This window comes from Coregonus lavaretus (assembly GCF_964263955.1).
Source record: "Coregonus lavaretus genome assembly, chromosome: 5".
NCBI lineage: Eukaryota > Metazoa > Chordata > Actinopteri > Salmoniformes > Salmonidae > Coregonus > Coregonus lavaretus.
The window spans coordinates 74,439,576-74,465,491 of record NC_139992.1 but is presented as its reverse complement, the minus strand read 5'-3'; the positions used below and the strand labels follow the sequence as shown (position 1 = coordinate 74,465,491).

Below are 25,916 nucleotides of genomic sequence, written 5' to 3'. Positions count from 1 at the left end.
TCTTGATCCAGGACGGGATTGAATGTCTCTGCTGTAACCAAGAAGCTTAATATTGACTTCTAGACACTTAGCTAGCAAGTTAGCAAACCAAATGCATAGCTGGAGCCCTGAGCTGGATATCATTTATTTGACACATCTTAGATTTCTTATAGTTATACTTAACTTATAAGCAATGGTGTAACCCCCAACCCACAAAATATATATAAATATATTTTAACGATATTGAAAATCATACTGTCGGTATTTTGAAATAACCCGGTATATGGCATTAACGCTATATCGCCCAAGCCTATCTCTCACCCCCTTTCCCGCTCTCTCCCTCTCCTGCTGTCTCGATCACTTCTTCTACCACCTGGCCACTCGGGCTCCTTCTCCGTTTCAGCCCTCCGCCATTCTCTTCTTGCTCTATCAGCGTTCTCTCACTCTCTTTCTCCTATTATCACAAAACCTCTCACTTCAACACATTCTATAACAGCTTCCTACACTGATACACACACACACCCCTTTACCCATATTTTGGCCTGATAACTAGCATAGCTATGCTAGCGTCAGCGAGCAGTAGGAATCCCATTACCAGCTGTCGCATCAATAATACCACTTCTAGCATGACTGCACTGCAACATGACAGAAAGACTGAACTGATGGTGATGGGAGCTCCCACTGATTCTAACTGATCATATCAAACCTTATCACATACAGAATAAAATACTTTGATATAAAAAATGCTTGCAGAGTATACCTTGCCAAGTATATACAGTGGGGAAAAAAAGTATTTAGTCAGCCACCAATTGTGCAAGTTCTCCCACTTAAAAAGATGAGAGAGGCCTGTAATTTTCATCATAGGTACACGTCAACTATGACAGACAAATTGAGGGAAAAAAATCCAGAAAATCACATTGTAGGATTTTTTATGAATTTATTTGCAAATTATGGTGGAAAATAAGTATTTGGTCACCTACAAACAAGCAAGAATTCTGGCTCTCACAGACCTGTAACTTCTTCTTTAAGAGGCTCCTCTGTCCTCCACTTGTTACCTGTATTAATGGCACCTGTTTGAACTTGTTATCAGTATAAAAGACACCTGTCCACAACCTCAAACAGTCACACTCCAAACTCCACTATGGCCAAGACCAAAGAGCTGTCAAAGGACACCAGAAACAAAATTGTAGACCTGCACCAGGCTGGGAACACTGAATCTGCAAAAGGTAAGCAGCTTGGTTTGAAGAAATCAACTGTGGGAGCAATTATTAGGAAATGGAAGACATACAAGACCACTGATAATCTCTCTCGATCTGGGGCTCCACGCAAGATCTCACCCCGTGGGGTCAAAACGATCACAAGAACGGTGAGCAAAAATCCCAGAACCACACGGGGGGACCTAGTGAATGACCTGCAGAGAGCTGGGACCAAAGTAACAAAGCCTACCATCAGTAACACACTACGCCGCCAGGGACTCAAATCCTGCAGTGCCAGACGTGTCCCCCTGCTTAAGCCAGTACATGTCCAGGCCCGTCTGAAGTTTGCTAGAGTGCATTTGGATGATCCAGAAGAGGATTGGGAGAATGTCATATGGTCAGATGAAACCAAAATATAACTTTTTGGTAAAAACTCAACTCGTCGTGTTTGGAGGACAAAGAATGCTGAGTTGCATCCAAAGAACACCATACCTACTGTGAAGCATGGGGGTGGAAACATCATGCTTTGGGGCTGTTTTTCTGCAAAGGGACCAGGACGACTGATCCGTGTAAAGGAAAGAATGAATGGGGCCATGTATCGTGAGTTTTTGAGTGAAAACCTCCTTCCATCAGCAAGGGCATTGAAGATGAAACGTGGCTGGGTCTATCAGCATGACAATGATCCCAAACACACCGCCTGGGCAACGAAGGAGTAGATTCGTAAGAAGCATTTCAAGGTCCTGGAGAGGCCTAGTCCGTGTTGCCCAGCGACAGCCCCAAAACATCACTGCTCTAGAGGAGATCTGCATGGAGGAATGGGCCAAAATACCAGCAACAGTGTGTGAAAACCTTGTGAAGACTTTGCCAACAAAGGGTATATAACAAAGTATTGAGAAACTTTTGTTATTGACCAAATACTTATTTTCCACCATAATTTGCAAATAAATTCATTAAAAATCCTACAATGTGATTTTCTGGATTTTTTTTTCTCCTTTTGTCTGTCATAGTTGACGTGTACCTATGATGAAAATTACAGGCCTCTCTCATCTTTTTAAGTGGGAGAACTTGCACAATTGGTGGCTGACTAAATACTTTTTTCCCCCACTGTAAGTGTGTGTGTGTGTGTGATCATGTGTAATAGATAAGTTACAGTGTGTGACAGACTTACAACTCGAAGACCATGTAGAGCATGCCTTCCGAACTGTATGTCTCCACCAGCTCTACGATGTGAGGGTGCTTAAGCATGTGGCAGATACTGGCCTCTCTCTTCAGATCTGTGGAGGTAAGCGAAAGAGAGAGAAAGGTTAGAGGTCAGGGGTTAGAATTCATGGTCTCTGGCTTTCTAGAGAAAAGCATCATGTACAGTAAATGAGAGAAAAAAACAATGCTCTACGTTAGGCTAGATCAATACACATGCCTCATCGCTATAACTACTCAATCTGAAAAAGAAAATAAATGTGGTAAATATCATGTGAGAGCTTGAGTTTTGGGGAGAGTGATGTGCATGGGGAGAAAATTCGATTGCTTGAACAAATCAATATTCTAAGTCTTCAACAGGGATGCTAATGGGGTATTGCACTGTCATCCTAAACAAGATGGATTGAAGGTATAAACTCTAACAGGTATTATAAACCGAGTGGTTCAAGCCCTGAATGCTGATTGGCTGACAGCCGTGGTATATCAGAGAGTATACCATGGGAATGACAAAACATTTATTGTTTACACTGGTAACCAGTTTGTAATAGCAATAATGAGAGTTTGTGGTATACGGCCAATATATCACGGCTAAGGGATGTATCCAGGCACCCAGTGTTGTGTCGTGCATAAGAACAGCCCTTAGCTGTGGTATATTGGCCATATACCACACCCCCTCATGCCTTATTGCTTAAATAAGCCTCTTACCTCAAGCTTGCTCCTCAGATACTAGTTAGAATGGCAAAAGGAGCACTATAGTAGAGAACAGTCAATGTGTGTGATTTCTCCTTGGTGCAGAATTATTTTGAAATGTATACGAAAGACTAGAGTCAGAACTCAAACAATTGCAGAAAGTGACTTTCCAGATAGCACTTTTAGAAATTGTGTTTGATTTGTACAGCAGCGTGTGTCTGGGATGGAAGGAGTTGACACTGGATTTAGAAACACTCACTGCATTGGTCCCAGTACTAGAGACAGTGCAGCTGACTCATTGTAGAGCCTGGTGTCTGCTGTTAAGACTAGCCAACACCAGGGGGAGCTATCAGGCGCTAACATGAAGCTTCATCTAAACAGGCAACGTGTGTTACTGTTACTCCTCTCTCCTTCCCTCTGTCCAATGTGAGGTCCTACCCTGACATCTTCCTCGCCTCTCTCCCTTCCTCCTCCCATACCTCTCTTTGTCCCTCCCTATCGTCCTGACCCAGTTGGCAAACAGACCAACAGAAATACCTCTAGCCTTTTATATATACATTTGAGTCATTTAGCAGACTATCCAGAGCGACTTACAGTAGTGAGTGCATACATTTTCATGCTTATTTTTTTCAGTACTGGTCCCCACTGTACTGCACTACACAGTGTACAAAACATTAAGGACACCTTCCTAATATTAAGTTGCACCCCCCGCCCCCCTTTTGCCCTCAGAACAGCTTTAATTCGTCAGGGCATGGACTCTACAAGGTGTCGAAAGCGTTCCACAGGGATGCTGGCCCATGTTGACTCCAATGCTTCCCACAGTTGTGTCAAGTTGGCTGGACGTCCTTTGGGTGGTGGACCATTCTTGATACACACGGGAAACTGTTGAGCGTGAAAAACCCAGTAGCGTTGCAGTTCTTGACACAAACTGGTGCGCCTGGCACCTACTACCATACCCCGTTCAAAGGCGCTTAAATCTTTTGTCTTGCCCATTCACCCTCTGAATGGCACACAATCCATGTCTCAATTGTCTCAAGGCTTAAAGATCCTTCTTTAGCCTGTCTCTTCCCCTTCATCTACACTAATTGAAGTGGATTTAACAAGTAACATCAATAAGGGATCATCCTGTAGCTTCACCTGGATTCACCTGGTCAGTCTATGTCATGGAAAGAGCAGGTGTCCTTAATGTTGTGTACACTCAGTGTATATTACAGAGTGAGAGAGAACCAATAGATCAACACAAACATACTGCATGTTGTTTAGACTACAGCACTATCTTCATCAAGCAGTGGAATGTTAGACTTGTTTCTTGGTTCTACAGACACAATGGACCAGCGTTACTCTGCTATATTTTCCTCTCTCCTCCCTTTCCCTCTCCTGTCTTCACCTCGCCCAGGGCTCTACGCTGACCTTTTTTACAAGGAGCACGTGTGCACATAATTGGAAAATATAGGTGCACACAAAGAGATTTAGGAGCACAATCAAACATATTTGAGGTAATAAAGCTAAAATCCTTAATGTTTCTATGTACTCTGGTGCTCCTAAATAAAATTGATAGGTCACACAGCATAATATCTAGGCGCATATGGTCGCACTGTAGTGCCCTGTCTAAGCTCCTCTCCTCATCCATCCATCCCCTACAGCAGGCACTTTCCTTAACATCCACCTCCAGGCAACAGCTATTCTGGGAGGGAATATTGGAGCTAGCCGAGTGAGATATCATATATGTAACCTTGCACACACAGGAGTGCGTGTATGATATACATAACCTTTCGGCTTTATACACACACTCCAGGAAAACACATTACTACTCTCTCTTAACTGCATTCACTTTTAATATCATTCTCTTCAATATCACACACATAAAACCAAACTATGCTGACACACAAATACTGGTACACACAAATTCTCATTCATACAGCCTGCAATACATTTTGATGCAACTGGAGGACATTTAACATTCATCAGCAGTGCCAATGTCAGAGTTCCAGGAGAAAGAAAGAAAGAGAGAGGCAACGTGAAAGGAGATATCGGAGAGAGTGTCTCCTCTCATACACTTCCAAAAGAGTGAGTGGCATTCCCTGTGCTGCTAAGGAATAAATAAATAAGCGAATATCACAGCCAATCACAACACTGGCGGGTAATTAATACTGTGAAACACTATCCTTTCACTATTACTGCAGATATACTGTATTTTGAACATTTTCTGTAATTACAATTCAAAAATTCAAAAAAATCCTATGTGTAGCATCTTTAAGGGTAGGCAGGCAGGAGGCAAAGGATAAGGTACATACAATAGTGATTTTGTTCATAGCAATAATGGCAGTGGAAGGTTAATGTTGGCAAGTAGGCAAAAATGACTTACCAAAACAAAGAAACGATGAACAAAAATTAATTTTTCTTCAAGAAATCAAAAGCAAAACGAAAAACAATCCAAAATTGGACTAGGCCTTAAGTATCAGGCTACAGGTACTGAGAAAACGAAATATGACCCACATGGACACGCTCCCCTTCCGAGCTTACAGAACTCTGGCAAAGCCAGGTAGAAATGCCTTGCGCCATCTTCTAGGCTAAACCATAGCGGGGGTGAGTAGGGGTGCACACTGCACATAACCAATTAACTGGTTAAAAACGTATTTACTATAGAAACGTCTAAAAGCAGACTATCATAACATCACATTATTCATAGGCCTTCTAATCAAACCGGTTCACATCTTCAATAGCAGTGATCTCAATTAACAAATAAACAAAATTACAGAACTGAGCAAACGCAGATCTTCACGGAAATGTCAGTGGGCGTGCCTTGTGTTGAGCGCAGACGTGCATGAGCTCAGAGAAGCAGCAACAAACAAGAACAAAAACACAGTAAGCACTCCAAATAAATCCCCAAACTGAAGGAAAATAACTTCACTTGATTAACAAACGTAGGCTAATGACAAGAGGAGAATTTATTAGCAACAGGACTCATGATTACATCATGCTATATAATCAGTGGCCTGTCACCATACAATAAGTGAGCGAGCGTGCGAGAGAGGAGAGAACTTGGAATAACAACACTAAATGGCTTTACTGTGAGAATCAGAGAGACACGTGGCTCTTGTAGGCCTACAGGTGAGTTTAGTAATACTTGTATTAGCACTAGCTAGCCTAGTAGGGAGTGTTTGTCCTAAGAGAATTACCCATAGACTACTGTTAGCATAGCAAAACCTTCAACAGAGCTTAAAGGAAAATACCACTCAAAAACTATCTTTTGGTATTTGTTTCATTAGTTCACTGTTGATACAGTCCCAAAATGTTTTGCATGCCAGCAATCAAGATATCGAACTTTCAAAATACAGAAAGTGTCACAGTATGATGCGTAGACTAATGAAACAAATACCAAAATATTGTTTTTGAGTGGAATGTTCTCGATGCTTACATAGAGAAACAAAACAACAGTGTTTCAGCTCCCAGTGGTAGCTCTCAGGCCTCTGTGTGTGTGTGTGTGTGTGTGTGTGTGTGTGTGTGTGTGTGTGTGTGTGTGTACGGTTGATAGATTTCCCAGCGCTCCAGCCAAGGCTTGTGATTGGATATAAACAAGTGGGAGGGAGATGGAGAGGAATGGGAGCCATACTGAAAGTTTCATTTCTGTTTTACTCAGCCGTTTTCCATCCCTCTGTTTCCATCACTCGCTTTATGAGAAGGGAGGGATGACAGAAATCTTTGGCTCTTGTAGAAAGGAGATATTTCTCCTCCACGGAGCGGGTTACATGATCCCTCGTTCAGAATGGGTTTGCAGGGGATCGTCTGTGGCGTGTGGTAGGAAGAGATGCTAAGCTCAAACACTCATGCAGACTTAGAAAAGGACTTAACCTGACAGTGAGTTTTCATAGCATGCATGCACACACACAGCTCAATTCCATAAATTACTACAGAAGTAATAAATAATACTAGTAGTAATAATTTGAATTGTTATGCCAAGCCGACTGGCATGGGGGCTAGGTTTGAACAGGTTTCCTCTAAAAAGGGAGCAGTGTTGTCTGGAGAAACCACAAATATGACCTGCATCAGGGGAACTGGCCGGATCAGCTACCTGACAACACAGTGACATATCATATGTCACTGTACTGAAATCTACCACTCAACACCCGTCTGTGACTATACCTAGCCCCACACACACACACAAATCTCTTTACCAAATCTCCTGTGTAATGCTAGTCCCTATACACTCCAGTGGGAAGAGATGAGAAAGGAGATGGAAAAAAAATTAACAAATAGAAGTGTGAAGTGAGAGTGACATGACAGACTGTAGAACTGTATGACACTCAGACAAAAGAAAAAGGGGATGGTCCCAGTTCTACTCCTATTGGACAGTGCAATTTGTACTGTTGTCAGTATTCACATATGAAGCTTGAGTCTGACACACGCAGACCTCAGAGATGGCAGTTCTGATCAACTTGATTTATTACTGAAGGGACTTGAGGGACCAGCAATAGAAATCAATAACCTTGTTTCACTTTTCTCCTTTAAATTATTCAGCAAAAAATTCTATTTTCCAGCAATGTAAAAATACAGCAGCTAGTACTGAGATTCCACATTCATGTAGGCTTTGAGATCAGAATCAGGCTTTAAAAATCAATATTTTTCAAGAAGGTTCCTAATGACAGAGCAGAGAGGATGAATAATCAAACACAGAGCCGAGAGAGGTTGTGATCAGCGGACAGGAAAGAACAGTCTCATTAGACAGCCTTCATAGAGCACAGAAAGACCGATCTCACAGAACCTCCCTCTTTCTTTCCTTTTCGCTCTTTCACTCCATCTCACACCATTATTTCTCCCTCGCTCTCTTTATCAATCTCCCAATCTCTCGCTGTACATTTCTGCCTGCCTGCCTGTCTGTCTGTCTCTCTGTCTTTCTCTCTCCTTCTCATAGAAGGTAGGTGTTAGCACTGTAATGGTCACTAAGTATAATGTGTCAGTGGTTGAGGTAACGGTAAGGCAGAGTACAGTTGTAATGTAATATAATGTAGATGTATGATTCTACATTGCAGATGAGATGCCATCAGTTACCTCTGTGTGTGTAGGCAATTATGCAAAGAATAGGCCCATACCCTGCTGCCAATTTACCCTCAACTGGCTCTGTGTGTGTGTGTGGATAGTAGTGTGTTTGCCTGAGCCAAGAAAAGGAAGATATATCATAATGGGTGGTTCAAGTAACTACAGGCCATATGTGGTCCTCTAAAATAAAGTGGCAGACTTCACCAAGACTGAACCCTGCAATCTTCCCCTCTTAAAAACAAATAGAACAACTATATTTCTCTCTTTTTCAGAGTGGAGGAATGGTGCTGCAATGGATAGCTGCAGTTTTACGAGCTACTGACCAATTCTTATATTTTGTGTGTTTTTTTCCGCTGATCTAAACTCTTTTTGTACATAATGTTTCCTATGACCGAAAAGAGCTTCTGGACATCAGAACAGCGGTCACTAACATCAATTTGGATGAATATTTCTACTTCAACGAGTCGGCGGTGCAGGACATACTGCTCACCCCGGACCAGGCCCTAATCCCACTAACTCAGAAAAGGAAGAGACGACGTAAGGGAGGCCGACGTGAGGGCACCCTGACAAAACTACGTCGGCAAGTAAATATACCGCCTCTATCCTCCGTTCTATTGGCCAACACACAATCACTGGAGAACTGGACGAGCTCCGTTCGAGACTAACCTATCAACAGGACCTGAAGAACTGTAATATCATGGCTGAAGGACATATACATACAGTACCAGTCAAAAGTTTTAGAACACCTACTCATTCAAGGGTTTTTCTTTATTTCTACTCTTTTCTACATTGTAGAATAATAGTGAAGACATCAAAACTATGAAATAACACATATGGAATCATGTAGTAACCAAAAAAGTGTTAAACAAATCAAAATATATTTTATATTTGAGATTCTTCAAATAGCCACCCTTTGCCTTGTTGACAGCTTTGCACACTCTTGGCATTCTCTCAACCAGCTTCACCAAAAATGCTTTTCCAACAGTCTTGAAAGAGTTCCCACATACGCTGAGCACTTGTTGGCAGCTTTTCCTTCACTCTGCCGTCCGACTCATACCAAACCATCTCAATTGAGTTGAGGTCGGGGGATTGTGGAGGCCAGGTCATCTGATGCAGCACTCCATCACTCTCCTTCTTGGTAAAATAGCCCTTACACAGCCTGGAGGTGTGTTGGGTCATTGTCCTGTTGAAAAACAAATTATAGTCCCACTAAGCCCAAACCAGATGGGATGGCGTATGCTGTGGTAGCCATGCTGGTTAAGTGTGCCTTGAATTCTAAATAAATCACAGACAGCATCACCAGAAAAGCACCCCCACACCATAACACCTCCTCCTCTATGCTTTACGGTGGGAAATACACATGCAGAGATTATCCATTCACCCACACCGCGTCTCACAAAGCCACGGCGGTTGGAACCAAAAATCTCCAATTTGGACTCCAGACCAAAGGACACATTTCCACCGAGCTAATGTCCATTGCTCGTGTTTCTTGGCCCAAGCAAGTCTCTTCTTCTTCTTATTGGTGTCCTTTAGTAGTGGTTTATTTGCAGCAATTCGACCATGAAGGCCTGATTCATACAGTCTCCTCTGAACAGTTGATGTTGAGATGTCTGTTACTTGAACTCTGAAGCATTTATTTGGGCTGCGATTTCTGAGGCTGGTAACTCTAATTAACTTATCCTCTGCAGCAGAGGCAACTCTGGGTCTTCCATTCCTGTGGTGGTCCTCATGAGAGCCAGTTTCATCATAGCGCTTCATGGTTTTCACGACTGCACTTGAAGAAACTTTCAAAGTTCTTGAAATGTTCCGTATTGACTGACCTTCATGTCTTAAAGTAATGATGGACTGTTGTTTCTCTTTTCTTATTTGAGCTGTTCTTGCCATAATATGGACTTGGTCTTTTACCAAATAGGGCTATCTTCTGTAGGTGTGTGTATCTTTGTTAACAACAGCTGGTGCGCGATCTCTAATATTAAGGAAGTCTCGAGGTTCTGCTCGCCTGAGTTAGAATACCACATGATTTTTTTTATTTAACCTTTATTTAACCAGGTAAGCCAGTTGAGAACAAGTTCTCATTTACAACTGCGACCTGGCCAAGATAAAGCAAAGCAGTGCGATAAAAAAAACAACACAGAGTTACATATCAAGTCAAAAATACAACAGAAAATATATATACAGTGTGTGCAAATGTAGCAAGTTATGGAGGTAAGGCAATAAATAGGCCATAGTGCAAAATAATTACAATTAGTATTAACACTGGAATGATATGCAAATAGAGATACTGGGGTGCAAATTAGCAAAATAAATAACAATATGGGGATGAGGTAGTTGGGTGGGCTAATTTCAGATGGGCTGTGTACAGGTGCAGTGATCGGTAAGGTGCTCTGACAACTGATGCTTAAAGTTAGTGAGGGAGATAAAAGTCTCCAGTGATAAGCTGTAGACCAGTGGTTCTCAACTGGTTTTGCCTGGGGACTCAAATTTGACAATGACAATTTAGTCACAAACCACTATTATGGACTGTTGATGATTACATTTTGTAATGTTGTATTGCAGCTCCCTTCTTGGGCAGGCTTCACTTGCAAAATAGACTCTGCCTCAATTGGCTACTATTATGGTATTAATGAAAGTCATTACACAGCCATATTAACTGAGAAAACATTTATTATCAATTCAAGAGAATAAGCCATTTAATTAGGCGACCAGTTCAGGAGTAGGGTGTAATAAATGATCAGACTCAGAACATGACATCAAAACCAGTCCAATAATGTTAGTAACAGTAACACATACCACCGTTTAAAATAGAAAAAACAACAATCATTAGGAATTCTTAATCATCAATTACCATGTGAATAGTTTCACAACCGTGAAAAGTTTTTTTAAAGGTGTAAGTTAACCAGTTCAATAAAATGTCATATGAATGTCAGAATTAATTAACAATCACAACTGACATAGTTAACAATAACTCATGAACCTGTTCATTTATTGTGTGTGCATGTTTGTGGCCCATCAGTGGGAAAGCTGGGAGTGTTTCTTCAGTTTGATACGTTTATTGAGGTCTGGGGTGATGGTTGACAGGGCAACTCGGAGGTCATGCTGGCTGTCCAGTTTGTTTCTTTTAGTTTTCCAGCACGGCCATAGCAGAGAAGCCACTTTTACACAGATAGGTAGTGCTGAATGGTAGCATGATTCTGATTACATGACACGCGAGAGCAGGATACTCTCCCACTACGCTGCACCAGAACTGTGGCACTGTCATTTCCGAGAAGCGCATGCTCAGTCCGTGATCAAATCACAGCTCCACCAGCAGATCCTCTTCGTTGCTTGGCAATGTAACGCTTCCCATCTCCACTCGAAAGGGGTCCCGTATCCAGTCGTATTGTCTCCTGTTCTCCTCCGGAAAGTAGTTGCAAAACTTTCCCTGCAGCTTGACAAGGTACTTTTTAACATTTACATTTACATTTTAGTCATTTAGCAGACGCACTTATCCAGAGCGACTTACATTATTATTATATATATTTTCCATACTGGCTCCCCGTGGGAATCGAACCCACAACCCTGGCGTTGCAAACGCCATGCTCTACCAACTGAGCTACATCCCTGCCGGCCATTCCCTCCCCTACCCTGGACGACGCTGGGCCAATTGTGCGCCGCCCCATGGGACTGCCGGTCGCGGCCGGCTACGTCAGAGCCTGGATTCGAACCAGGATCTCTAGTGGCACAGCTAGCACTGCGATGCAGTGCCTTAGACCACTGCGCCACTCGGGAGTTGATCAGATTTGATCAGATTCTGAATCTCGAAATCAGCATTGGGAAACATGTCAATCCTCCCGTTAGAAACATGATTTGAGCTTCATCTTGAAGGCATCCACTTTGTCCCTCTGTTCAAATAGATTGTGCCCCCTCCCTTGCACTGACATATTGAGCGAATTGAGATGATCAAAAATATCCACCAGGTAGGCAACTAGCGCGAGCCATTCCTCACAATCGAAATGTTTGGCCATAGGTGACTTGTTTTCATAAATAATCTCTGCTCAAAGCTCATAAAAAGGGACCCAACACTTTACCCCTGGAAAGCCAGCGGACCTCTGCATGATAAAGCACCTGCTGGTGCTCGCTCCCCATATCCCTGCAGAAGGCCTGGAAACACCTGCTTTTCATGGAACTCTTTTTGATATAGTTGACACACTTGATCACATCCTGGAGAGTGGCGTGGTGCTCAGGCACCATGTCCTTTGCTGCCAATGCCTCCCTGTGTAGGATGCAGTGGTTCCACGTCGCACTCGGTGCTCTCTCTAGGATTCGCTTTACTACTGCGGAGTGCTTTCCCGTCATGGCAGCTGCCCCATCAGTGGTCACACTGACGCACCCATCCCAGGCCAGTTCCATGGAGCCCAGGTACATATCCATTGTGTTAAAGACAGCCTCTGCTGGTGGAGGGCAAATCAGCACTAAAAAGGAACTGCTCCTCAAAGTTATTATCGCAGACGCGTCTGACATAGACCATTAAAATTACATGGTTAGCCACATCTGTGGATTCATCAAGCTGCAGTACGTAATGGCCATTTGCACTGATGCGCTCTGATGTCTGGCATGTTATTGTCCTCAGACATGTCCTGGATTCTCCTCCTCATGGTGTCATTGGATAGGGGTATGGTTTTTAGTTTGTTGGTGGCTGACTCTCCCAAGATTTCAGTACACATATCAATCGCAGCAGGGAGTATGAGATCCTCTGTGCTGGTGTGGGCTTTTTTGCACTTAGCAATGCGTTGGGCTAAAAGGTATGATGCCTTTTATTGTACCGTGCATACGTTCTTCAATGAATCTTGTGAGGCCTCCAGATATTGACATTTTCTTTTTAAAAAGTCAGCGGTCTTATCTTTGTGGCTTGGATGCTTGGTGTCCAGATGCCTTTTCATTTAGGACGGTTTCATGCTCTCATTAGCTAACAGCTCATTGCATAGGACGTACTGCGGTCTACACTCACCCTACCTGTCTTCTACAGTGCATTCGGAAAGTATTCAGACCCCTTGACTTTTTCCACATTTTGTTACTTTACAGCCTTATTCTAAAAATGTTTTTTAAATCCTCAATCAATCTACACACAATACCCCTTAATGACAAATAATGTTTTATTTTTTATTTGAAATGTTTGCACATTCATTACAAATAAAAAACTTAAATATCACATTTACATATGTATTCAGACCCTTTACTCAGTACTTTATTGAAGCACCTTTAGCAGCATTTACAGCCTTGAGCCTTCTTGGGTATGACGCTATAAGCTTGGCACATCTGTATTTGGGGAGTTTCTCCCATTCTTCTCTGCAGATCCTCTCAAGCTCTGTCAGGTTGGATGGGGAGCGTCACTGCACAGCTATTTTCAGGTCTCTCCAGAGATGTTCGATCGGGTTCAAGTCCGGGCTCTGGCTGGGCCACTCAAGGAAATTCAGAGATTTGTCCTGAAGCCACTCCTGCGTTGTCTTGGCTGTGTGCTTAGGTTCATTGTCCTGATGGAAGGTGAACCTTCGCCCAAGTCTGAGGTCCTGAGCGCTCTGGAGGAGGTTTTCATCAATGATCTCTCTGTACTTTGCGCCGTTCATCTTTCCCTCGATCCTGACTAGTCTCCCAGTCCCTGCCGCTGACAAACATCCCCACAGCATGATGCTGCCACCACCATGCTTCACTGTAGGGATGGTGCCAGGTTTCCTCCAGACGTGACGCTTGGCATTCAGGCCAAAGAGTTCAATCTTGGTTTCATCAGACCAGAGAATCTTGTTTCTCATGGTCTGAGTCCCTTAGGTGCCTTTTGGCAAACTACAAGCGGGCTGTCATGGGCCTTTTACTGGAGCTCTGTCAAAGTGACCATCGGGTTCTTGGTCACCTCCCTGACCAAGGCCCTTCTCCCCCGATTGCTCAGTTTGGCCGAGCGGCCAGCTCTAGGAAGAGTCTTGGTGGTTCCAAACTTCTTCCATTTAAGAATGATGGTGGCTACTGTGTTCTTGGGGACCTTCAATGCTGCAGACATTTTTTGGTACCCTTCCCCAGATCTGTGCCTCGACACAATCCGGTCTCGGAGCTCTACTGACAATTCCTTCGACCTAATGACTTGGTTTTTGCTCTGACATGCATTGTCAACTGTGGGACCTTATATAGACAGGTGTGTGCCTTTCCAAATCATGTCCAATCAATTGAATTTACCACAGGTGGACTCCAATCAAGTTGTAGATACATCTCAAGGATGATCAATGGAAACAGGATGTACCTGAGCTCAATTTAGAGTCTCATAGCAAAGTGTCTGAATACTTATGTAAATTTCTAAAAACCTGTTTTCGCTTCGTCATTATGGGGTATTGTGTGTAGATTGATGATGATATTTGTATTTTTTTAATCCATTTTAGAATAAGGCTGTAATGTAACAGAATGTGGAAAAAGTCAAGGGGTCTGAATACTTTCCGAATGCACTGTATGATAAACAGAGTAGCAGCAGTGTAAATTATGATTGTATGTGAGTGTGTGTGTGCATTGAGTCAGAATAAATGTGTGTGCATGTTATGTGTGTGTTGGAGTGTCAGTGTGTGTGAGTGACCGTGCATAGAGACAGTGGAAAAAAACAACAACAAAAACAAGGGTCAACTCAGATAGTCCATGTAGCCATTCTGGCGGCAGGTAGCTTAGTGGGTAAGAGCGTTGTGCCAGTAACCGAAAGGTCGCTGGTTCTAATCCCCGAGCCGACTAGGTGAAAAATCTGTCGATGTGCCATTGAGCAAGGCACTTAACCCTAAATTGCTCCTGTAAGTCGCTCTGGATAAGAGCGTCTGCTAAATGACCAAATTATTTTTATTTTAAATTATTTAGCAGTCGTATGGCTTGGGGATAGAAGCTGTTCAGGAGCCTGTTGGTGTCAGACTTGATGCACTAGTACCGCTTGCCGTGCGGAAGCAGAGAGAACAGTCTATGGTTTGAGTGGCTGGAGTCTTATTTTTGTATATTTTACCCCCCTTTTTCTACCCAATTTCGATCTTGTCTCATCGCTGCAACTCCCCAACGGGCTCAGGAGGCGAAGGTCGAGTCACACGTCCTCCGAAACATGACCCGCCTAACCGCGCTTCTTAACACCCGCCCACTTAACCCGGAAGCCAGCCGCACCAATGTGTCGGAGGAAACACTGTTCACCTGACAACAGAGGTCAGCCTGCAGTCTAACAATATATATAGAGGTCCTGGATGTCAGGGAGCTCGGCCCCAGTGATGTACTGGGCTGTCCGCACCACCCTCTGTAGTGCCATGCGATCGAGGGCGGTTGCCATATCAAGCAGTGATGCAGCCAGTCAAGATTCTCTCAATGGTGCAGCTGTATAACTTTTTTAGGATTTGAGGGCCCATGCCAAACCTTTTCAACTTCCTGAGGGGGAAGAGGCTCTGTCGTGCCTTTTTCACGACTGTGCGCGTGAGTGGACCATTTTATGTCCTAAGTGATTTGGACACAGAGGAACTTGAAGCTCTTGACCCACTCCCACTCTGGCCTGTCGATGTGGATGGGGGCGTGCTCGGCCCCCAGTTTCCTGTAGTCCACGATCAGCTCCTTGGTCTTACTGCCGTTGAGGGAGAGGTTGCTGTCCCAGCACCACACTAAAAAGGTCACTGATCAGGCCTACCACCGCCGCATCGTCAGCAAACTTGATGATGGTGTTGGAGTCGTGTTGGGGCAGTATGCAAATTGGAGTGGGTCTAGGGTGTCTGGGATGATGGCGTTGATGTATACCATAACCAGCCTTTCAAAGCACTTCATGATTACAGATGCGAGTGCTACAGGGCAGTAGTCATTGTGGCATGAAGCCTTAGAGTTCTTGGGAACAGGAATGATGGTAGTCATCTTAAGACATGTGGGGATTACAGACTTGGACAAGGAGAGGTTGAAAATTACTCTGAATATGCCTGGCAGCTGATCTGCACATGCTCTGAGAACGCACCCTGGAATACCGTCTGGCCTTGCGGCCTTACGAGTGTTGACCTAATTAAAAGACCTTACTCACGTCCGCCTCGGAGAGCGAGATCACCCAGTCCTCTGGGTGGTGGGGGCCCTCACGCACGGTACAGTGTTGTTATTGTTGAAGCGTGCATAAAATGCATTGAGTTCGTCTGGTAGAGAGGCATTGTTGAGCAGATCACAGCTGGGTCTTCCTATGTAATCCGTAATGGACTGTAGCCCCTGCTACATGAGGTGGGCGTCAGAGCCTGTGTATTATGATTCCACCTTATTCCTATATTGTCCTTTTGCTCGTTTGCTGAGTCTGCGGAGGTCGTAGCGGCACTTTTTGTACTTGTTCCTGTCCTCAGCCGTATCCTCAGGGTGGTCTGCAATAGCCCATGTGTGTAGTAGCCCTGTCCTTTAGTTTAGATGCTAACCTCGTGTTAATCCAGGGCTTTTGATTGGGGAAGCAGTGAACCTTCACTGTGGGGACAATGTCGCTGATGCATTTCCTTATGAAGCCTGTGACGGTGGTTAGCTCGTTGATGTTATCGGCGGAGTCTTGGAACATATTCCAATCAGCGCTAGCAAAGCAGTCCTGTAGCATAATCTCTGATTCCGATGTAGATTTCTCAACAGAGCGAGTCACGGGTACTTCCTGTTTGAGCTTCTGCTTTTAAACAGAAAGCAGCAGTACGGAATCATGACCTGATTGGCCGAATGGCGGGCGAGGGAGGGCCTTGTATGCTTGATTGTGGGTAGAGTAACAGTGGTCTAGGACTTTATCATCCCTAGTGGCGAAGGAGACATCAAATCAAATCAAATTTTATTGGCCACATGCGCTGAATACAACAGGTGCAGACATTACAGTGAAATGCTTACTTACAGCCCTTAACCAACAGTGCATTTATAATAAAAAAGTAAAATAAAACAACAACAAAAAAGTGTTGAGAAAAAAAAGAGCAGAAGTAAAATAAAATAACAGTAGGGAGGCTATATATACAGGGGGGTACCGGTGCAGAGTCAATGTGCGGGGGCACCGGCTAGTTGAGGTACAGTGAGGGAAAAAAGTATTTGATCCCCTGTGATTTTGTACGGTTGCCCACAGACAAAGACATGATCAGTCTATAATTTTAATGGTAGGTTTATTTGAACAGTGAGAGATAGAATAACAACAAAAAATCCAGAAAAACGCATGTCAAAAATGTTATGAATTGATTTGCATTTTAATGAGGGAAATAAGTATTTGACCCCTCTGCAAAACATGACTTAGTACTTGGTGGCAAAACGCTTGTTGGCAATCACAGAGGTCAGACGTTTCTTGTAGTTGGCCACCAGGTTTGCACACATCTCAGGAGGGATTCAGATCTTCAAGTCATTAAAGTTTCGAGGCTGATGTTTGGCAACTCGAACCTTCAGCTCCCTCCACAGATTTTCTATGGGATTAAGGTCTGGAGACTGGCTAGGCCACTCCAGGACCTTAATGTGCTTCTTCTTGAGCCACTCCTTTTTTGCCTTGGCCGTGTGTTTTGGGTCATTGTCATGCTGGAATACCCATCCATGACCCGAGTGGTGCAGTGGTCTAAGGCACTGTGCATCGCAGTGCTAGCTGTGCCACTAGAGATCCTGGTTCGTCCAGGGTAGGGGAGGGAATGGCCGGCAGGGATGTTGGTAGAGCACGGCGTTTGCAACGCCAGGGTTGTGGGTTCGATTCCCACGGGGGGCCAGTATGAAAAAATATAATGTATGCACTCACTAACTGTAAGTCGCTCTGGATAAGAGCGTCTGCTAAATGACTAAAATGTAAAATGTAAATGTAAATGACCCATTTTCAATGCCCTGGCTGAGGGAAGGCGGTTCTCACCCAAGATTTGACTGTACATGGCCCCGTCCATCGTCCCTTTACATTTACATTTTAGTCATTTAGCAGACGCTCTTATCCAGAGCGACTTACAGTTAGTGAATACATATATATATATTTTTTTTATACTCCCCTGTGGGAATCAAACCCACAACCCTGGCGTTGCAAACGCCATGCTCTATCAACTGAGCTACATCCCTGCCGGCCATTCCCTCCCCTACCCTGGACGACACTGGGCCAATTGTGCGCCGCCCATGAGTCTCCCGGTCGCGGCCGGCTGCGACAGAGCCTGGATACGAACCAGGATCTCTAGTGACACAGTTAGCACTGCGATGCAGTGCCTTAGACCACTGCGCCACTCAGTGCCTTAGACCACTGCGCCACCTTTGATGCGGTGAAGTTGTCCTGTCCCCTTAACAGAAAAACACCCCCAAAGCATAATGTTTCCACCTCCATGTTTGATGGTGGGGATGGTGTTATTGGGGTCATAGGCAGCATTCCTCCTCCTCCAAACACGGCGAGTTGAGATGATGCCAGAGAGCTCGATTTTGGTTTCATCTGACCACAACAATTTTATCCAGTTCTCCTCTGAATCATTCAGATGTTCACTGGCAAACTTCAGACGGGCCTGTATATGTGCTTTCTTGAGCAGGGGGATCTTGCGGGCGCTGCAGGATTTCAGTCCTTCACGGCGTAGTGTATTACCAATTGTTTTCTTGGTGACTATGGTCCCAGCTGCCTTGAGATCATTGACAAGATCCTCCCGTGTAATTCTGGGCTGATTCCTCACCGTTCTCATGATCATTGCAACTCCACGAGGTGAGATCTTGCATGGAGCCCCAGGCCGAGGGAGATTGACAGTTCTTTTGTGTTTCTTCCATTTGCGAATAATCGCACCAACTGTTGTCACCTTCTCACCAAGCTGCCTGGCGATGGTCTTGTAGCCCATTCCAGCCTTGTGTAGGTCTACAATCTTGTCTCTGATATCCTTGGAGAGCTCTTTGGTCTTGGCCATGGTGGAGAGTTTGGAATCTGATTGATTGATTGCTTCTGTGGACAGGTGTCTTTTATACAGGTAACAAGCTGAGATTAGGAGCACTCCCTTTAAGAGTGTGCTCCTAATCTCAGCTCATTACCTGTATAAAAGACACCTGGGAGCCAGAAATCTTTCTGATTGAGAGGGGGTCAAATACTTATTTCCCTCATTAAAATGCAAATCAATTTATAACATTTTTGACATGGTTTTTCTGGATTTTTTTGTTGTTATTCTGTCTCTCACTGTTCAAATAAACCTACCATTAAAATTATAGACTGATCATTTCTTTGTCAGTGGGCAAATGTACAAAATCAGCAGGGGATCAAATACTTTTTTCCCTCACTGTAGTTTAAGTAATATGTACATGTGGGTAGAGTTAAAGTGACTATGCATAAATAATTAACAGAGTAGCAGCAGCGCAAAAATATGGGGTGGGGGGGCAGTGCAAATAGTCCGGGTAGCCATGATTAGCTGTTGTTGCTGATGTTGATGGAAGTTGGGCATCAAGTGTCTTAATGACGAGGAACAAGAAAAGGCGACAAGAAAAGCAGCCTCCGGATGTAAGTTTTCCTGCTTGTTTATAGCCTTGTACAGTTAGTTAATTGCCAGCTTGTTATATGTATTGTCTTGAGGTAGAATGTATACCACAGTCAGGATAACAGCTAAAAACTCCCTCGGGAGGTAGAAGGGTCGGCATTTGACCATCAGGTATTCCATTTTTAACCTCTCCCTGACCCAGTCTGTAATACCTACATGTTTCAAGCAGACCACCATAGTCCCTGTGCCAAAGAAAGCCAAGCTAACCTGTCTAAATTACTATCGCCCCGTAGCACTCACACCTGTAGCCATGAAATGCTTTGAAAGGCTGGTCCTGGCTCACATCAACGCCATCATCCCAGACAGCCTGGACTCACTCTAATTCGCATACCGCCCCAACAGATCCACAGATGACGCAATCTCTATTGAACTCCACACTGCCCTCTACCACCTGGACATGAGGAACACCTATGTGAGAATGCTGTTCATTGGCTACAGCTCAGCGTTCCACATCATAGTGCCCTCCAAGTTCATCACTAAACTAAGGACTCTGGGACTGAACACCTCCCGCTGAAACTGGATCCTGGGACCCGAGTTCTCCGCCATCCAGGACTTCTATCCTAGCGGTGTCAGAGGAAGGCCTTAAAAATGGTCAAAGACTCCAGCCACCCAAGTCATAGACTGTTCCACTTGCTACCGCACGGCAAGCGGTACGCGGTACCGATGCACCATGTCTGGAACCAACAGGACCCTGAACACCAAGCCATAAGACTGCTAAATAGTTAGTTAAATAGTTAACCAAATAGCTACCGGACTATGTGCATTTAACGTTTTTTACTCATCACATACGTTGCTGCTACGTTTTATTATCTATCCTGTTGCCTAGTCACTTTATTCCTAGTTATATGTACATATCTACCTCCATTACCTCGTACCCCAGCACATCGACTCGGTACTGGTATCCCATGTACACAGCCAAGTTGTCGTTACTCATTGTGTATTTATTATTACTTTTATTATTATGGGTTATCACTTATTATTTCTCTATTTTCTTTCTCTCTGCATTGTTGGGAAGGGCCCGTAATTAAGCATTTCCCTGTTAGTCTACACCGGTTGTTTACGAAGCATGTGACACATAAAATTAGATTTGAAGTCTGTGCAGTGCGTCTGGTGCTTTGTGCAGACAATTTCATGACTCACTGACCTCTTTGTGATTGTTTTTCCAAAAGCAAACTAAAGTACCAAAATGTCTTGTGTGATAGTTTTTACCTCAGGGGCAGGGGTAAAGGGTTATTTGGAGTACCGACTCAGAGTGAGGACATTGGGAGGACACGCACACACACACACAAAGGCCTCCCACATCACCTTACAACCAGCTGATAGTGTGTATATTTGTCACTATAACCATCAGCATCCACACACACAACCGAGAAAGAGTGATATATAGTGTGTGTGTGTGTTTTCTTACCCTCTGTGCTGAGTCCAGGGCTAGAGGTAAACTGGGCCACGTCTACGATCTTCACGGCAAACTGCTGTCCTGTGTCTCTGTTGATACATCTCCTCACCACACTGAACGGACCCCTGCACAGGAAAGAACACACACACCTTAACATCTCATACCTTTATACATAGGACAGACCACCTTAACATCTCATTATTTAATACACAATAAATACAAATAGTGGGTTGTTCCCTGTAATTGTAATAACTTTTTAACCAGACCCCTTTTGATTTCAACAAAACCTTCAACACTGGAAAAGATAAACGGTTGCGTTTGAAGGGTTGCGGTCAAAAAGTGATTGAAATCAAATGGAACGACATTAGTACAAGTATAGTTTTCTAACAGACTAATGTTTTCATTCAATTGTTCCTTAATGTATCTGCAGTATCCCAAAGCAAGACATTGAGGCTAAATATGATTACACTATATAAAACACACACAACCCAAGCGCTCTAGTTTAGCTAAGAGAGTTGAGGTCAGTTCCATCTCAACTCCAGTCAGTTCTTATATTGAATCATTCTAGGATGAGGAAAATGTAGTAACCCACACCAGTAACCTTAAGACAGATGGAGTTGACCCTGAGTCAGTGAAAGGTGTTCAGTAAATATAACGTTTCCGCTGCCCTCGCAGACATCTCACAGTAGCTTGGCAGTTGGCACAGAGCAGAAGGCACACACACACAGAGAGACACACACAGACACACACACACTCCTTGGAAAGCAGAGCCTCTCCTGCCTCAGGTGTGTGTAGGCTAGACAGCATCTGATTAAAGATGACCCAGTTCACACACATCCTCAGAGAAAAGAAAGAGACTGTGTGTGTGTGTGTGTGTGTGTGTCTGTGTATGGGTGGGTGTGTGCGTTTGTGCATGCATGTGAATGTTTGTGGGACAGTTTGAGTGCATTGCTGTCTCTCTCCTTTCATATTCCCTCCCTTTCTCCGCCTTGTCTGACTCCCCCTCTCTCTACCCCTCCCCATCTTTCTCTACCCCTCCCCATCTTTCTCTACCCCTCCCCATCTCTCTCTCCCCCTCCTCTCCCCATCTCAATTAAATTCAATTCAATGGGCTTTGTTGGCATGGGAAACATACAGTTGAAGTCGGAAGTTTACATACACCTTAGCCAAATACATTTAAACTCAGTTTTTCACAATTCCTGACATTTAATCCTAGTAAAAATTCCCTGTCTTAGGTCAGTTAGGATCACCACTTTATTTTAAGAATGTGAAATGTCAGAATAATAGTAGAGAGAATGATTCATTTCAGCTTTTATTTCTTTCATCACATTCCCAGTGGGTCAGACGTTTACATACACTCAAGTAGAATTTGGTAGCATTGCCTTTAAATTATTTAACTTGGGTCAAACGTTTTGGGTAGCCTTCCACAAGCTTCCCACAATAAGTTGGGTAAATTTTGGCCCACTCCTCCTGACAGAGCTGGTGTAACTGAGTCAGGTTTGTAGGCCTCCTTGTTCGCACACGCTTTTTCAGTTCTGCCCACAAATCTTCTGTAGGATTGTGGTCAGGGCTTTGTTGTCTTTAAGCCATTTTGCCACAACTTTGGAAGAATGCTTGGGGTCATTGTACATTTGGAAGACCCATTTGCGACCAAGCTTTAACTTCCTGACTGATGTCTTAAGATATTGCTTCAATATATCCACATAATTTTCCTTCCTCATGATGCCATCTATTTTGTGAAGTGCACCAGTCCCTCCTGCAGCAAAGCACCCCCACAGCATGATGCTGCCACCTCCGTGCTTCACGGTTGGGATGGTGTTCTTCGGCTTGCAAGCAACCCCCTTTTTCCTCCAAACATAACAATGGTCATTATGGCCAAACAGTTCTATTTTTGTTTCATCAGACCAGAGGACATTTCTCCAAAAAGTACGATCTTTGTCCCCATGTGCAGTTGCAAACCGTAGTCTGGCTTTTTTATGGCGGTTTTGGAGCAGTGGCTTCTTCCTTGCTGAGCGGCCTTTCAGGTTATGTCGATATAGGACTTGTTTTACTGTGGATATAGATACTTTTGTACCCGTTTCCTCCAGCATCTTCACAAGGTCCTTTGCTGTTGTTCTGGGATTGATTTGCACTTTTCGCACCAAAGTACGTTCATCTCTAGGAGACAGAATGCGTCTCCTTCCTGAGCGGTATGACGGCTGCGTGGTCCCATGGTGTTTATACTTGCGTACTATTGTTTGTACAGATGAACGTGGTACCTTCAGGCGTTTGGAAATTGCTCCCAAGGATGAACCAGAGTTGTGGAGGTCTACAATCATGGCTGATTTATTTTGATTTTCTCATGATGTCAAGCAAAGAGGCACTGAGTTTGAAGGTAGGCCTTCAAATACATCCACAGGTACACCTCCAATTGACTCAAATTATGTAAATTAGCCTATCAGAAGCTTCTAAAGCCATGACATCATTTTCTGGAATTTTCCAAGCTGTTTAAAGGCACAGTCAACTTAGTGCATGTAGACTTGGAATTGTGAATTATAAGTGAAATAATCTGTCTGTAAACAATTGTTGGAAAAATGACTTGTGTCATGCACAAAATAGATGTCCTAACCGACTTGCCAAAATTAACAAGACATTTGTGGAGTGGTTGAAAAACAAGTTTTAATGACTCCAACCTAAGTGTATGTAAACTTCTGACTTCAACTGTATGTTTACATTGCCAAAGCAAGTGAAATTGACAAAACAAAATGGGGAAATAATAATACTAATAATAATAATCAATCAGATTTACATTACACTCACAAAAGTTTTAAAATAATATAGACATTTAAAATGTTATATTATTGGCTATCTACAATGTAACAATGTGCAAATAGTTGAAGTAGGAAAGGGAAAATAAGGGGTCTCTCTCGCTACGCCTCCCCATGACTCTCTCTCTACCCCCATCTGTCTGAACTGTTAGTGAACTGAGGGAGAGCTGAGAGCTGAATTCACCAGCGGAGCAGCTTTTAACCAGGAGACAGAGAAAATGTATTCACACACATACTTCCCATTGAGCATTGGGAATATTCTACTAAACACACACAAGTGTCATCACCAAGCGGCAGTCAAAACTAGTGGTTATATATAGATTAACAGCTCTCCAGCCTGTGTGTGTGTGTTTTATCATCTCTGGGCAGTGTTTCTCTGTACATCACCCCTCTGAAGCTAAGCAGCTTTAATCTGATCACCATCTGCTATAGCGCTCTGTGTTTAGTCACACACACACACACACACACACACACACACACACACACACACACGTAGATAGCAATAACGCTGAGTAAGGTGTAATCATTTTGACCTGGCTGCCTGTAATTTCTTATGGATGACAAAATCCATTCCAATAAAGCAAGCTCACACACTGGCGCACATACACACTCACAGGTGCACGATCAGGCACACAGGAACACATCACTGTATATGAGAAGTAGTGTAATGCATTTGTTCAAGGTCTTTATTCTCTGCTGGAGTTCCCTTAGAAACAAGGCAGCACCTTCTCTCTAAAGGAGTGAAACCCAATAGCATACAGTTACAGCTAATGAATAAACAATGACTCCACAACTTCCCCTCCAAGAGAAAAGGGAAGTTGATATAGCCTACAGGAGAGAGGAAGGAAGGGGGGGGGGTATGAGTGTGTGTGAAAGAGAGAAAGGATCAGAGAGAGGGAGAGGGAGAAAGAGAGGAAGATGGGGATTAGTGTATAGGATTGCTCCTTTTTGAAGTTGTCACGGAGCAGAGACGGAAACACCTGAATCTTCAGTGGAAGAGGGATAGTGAAGTCTACATTTGTGTGTGTGTGTGACAGCAAGAGAGAGCTAGTGAGACAGAGGGTACTGCAGACGTCTCTGAGCATAACAGGGACATTTATCATGCAATAAATAAAGAATATAAACACACAGCATAACTCCTGGCAGAGCTCCTGGGGCAACAGCTTAGCGAAAGGAAACATTCAGAGGTTTCCACGGCTGAAGGCACATGAAAGACATTTAGATTTAACAGTTGTTTGATCGGTAATTAGCAACGGTGTTAGCCACTGAAAACACACACTGTAAATTCCTCCTTAGCCCAGCTCATGCATCTGAAACCAGGCTGATGTGCTCTGACGTCGCGGCTACTCAAGGACGAAGCACAGAGAGAGAGACAGAGAAAGACTGATGCGGTCAGCCTGATTTCATGAGTGAATGATCAACCTGTAACTCTTATAATGCTTTATTGAGACACACAGAAAACAGACAATGTTTCTGATATCTCACTGGGATCTTACAGGTCATGTTCAGCAGGGAGTGAATGGCAGAAAGAGAGTGAGGGGGATGAAAACATTTGTGGAGCAGCTTCATAAGACAAATGCTGTGTCCTCCTTCCTTTTCTGATGCAGTCTACCTTTACAGGCACGTCTCACCCCCTCTCTGTCTCAGTCACTCTCTCCCTCCGTCCCTCGCTCACTGTCTGATTGTGAGGTCTGCTGGAGTTACACGCTAAATGTCAACTCTAGACCACTTCGACAGAAAAACAACAGAGAAAAGAAAGGGCGAGAGAGAAACATCAGCATAACAATAAGGATAGAATGGTCTTTGGAAAAAACACAAGTAGCGTTATATCTCTTATTCATGAGTAGGCTGAAGTCTGAAGACAAAAACAAAGATGACTGAGTGATACACAGACAGATAAGAGTGTGAGTTCACACACAGACCCAGAGAGAAAAGTGAAACTGTAAACCGTGTGTGTGAGTGTGTGTTTAGTGAAGAACTGTGAAAGCGGAGGAGATGAGGACTCATTGAGAGAAGCTCTCGTGTAAATATCTTCAAAATGAAGATGCCTCTCATTTCACATTCACACACGATTAGCCCAACTTTCAAAATTGGTCTGTGGAGAGGAAATCAGAGAGAGAGGGAAGGAATGAACGAAGGAGGGAGAGAA

General features: G+C 43.7%; 1 protein-coding gene across 14 annotated transcripts in view; it reads right to left on the bottom strand.

Annotated features, from left to right (window-relative positions):
* LOC311129928 (peripheral plasma membrane protein CASK) overlaps window positions 1–25,916 on the bottom strand; it is a 172,709-nt gene that overhangs the window by 86,122 nt on the left and 60,671 nt on the right. For all 14 annotated transcript variants that reach the window (XM_084162481.1, XM_084162488.1, XM_084162491.1 and 11 more), the window contains exons 2-3: window positions 20,973–21,085; window positions 2,344–2,449 (exon numbers count right to left, since the gene is read on the bottom strand). In XM_084162481.1, the coding sequence (XP_084018607.1) occupies window positions 2,344–2,449; window positions 20,973–21,085 (219 nt within the window). The remainder of the gene's footprint in view (window positions 1–2,343; window positions 2,450–20,972; window positions 21,086–25,916) is intronic.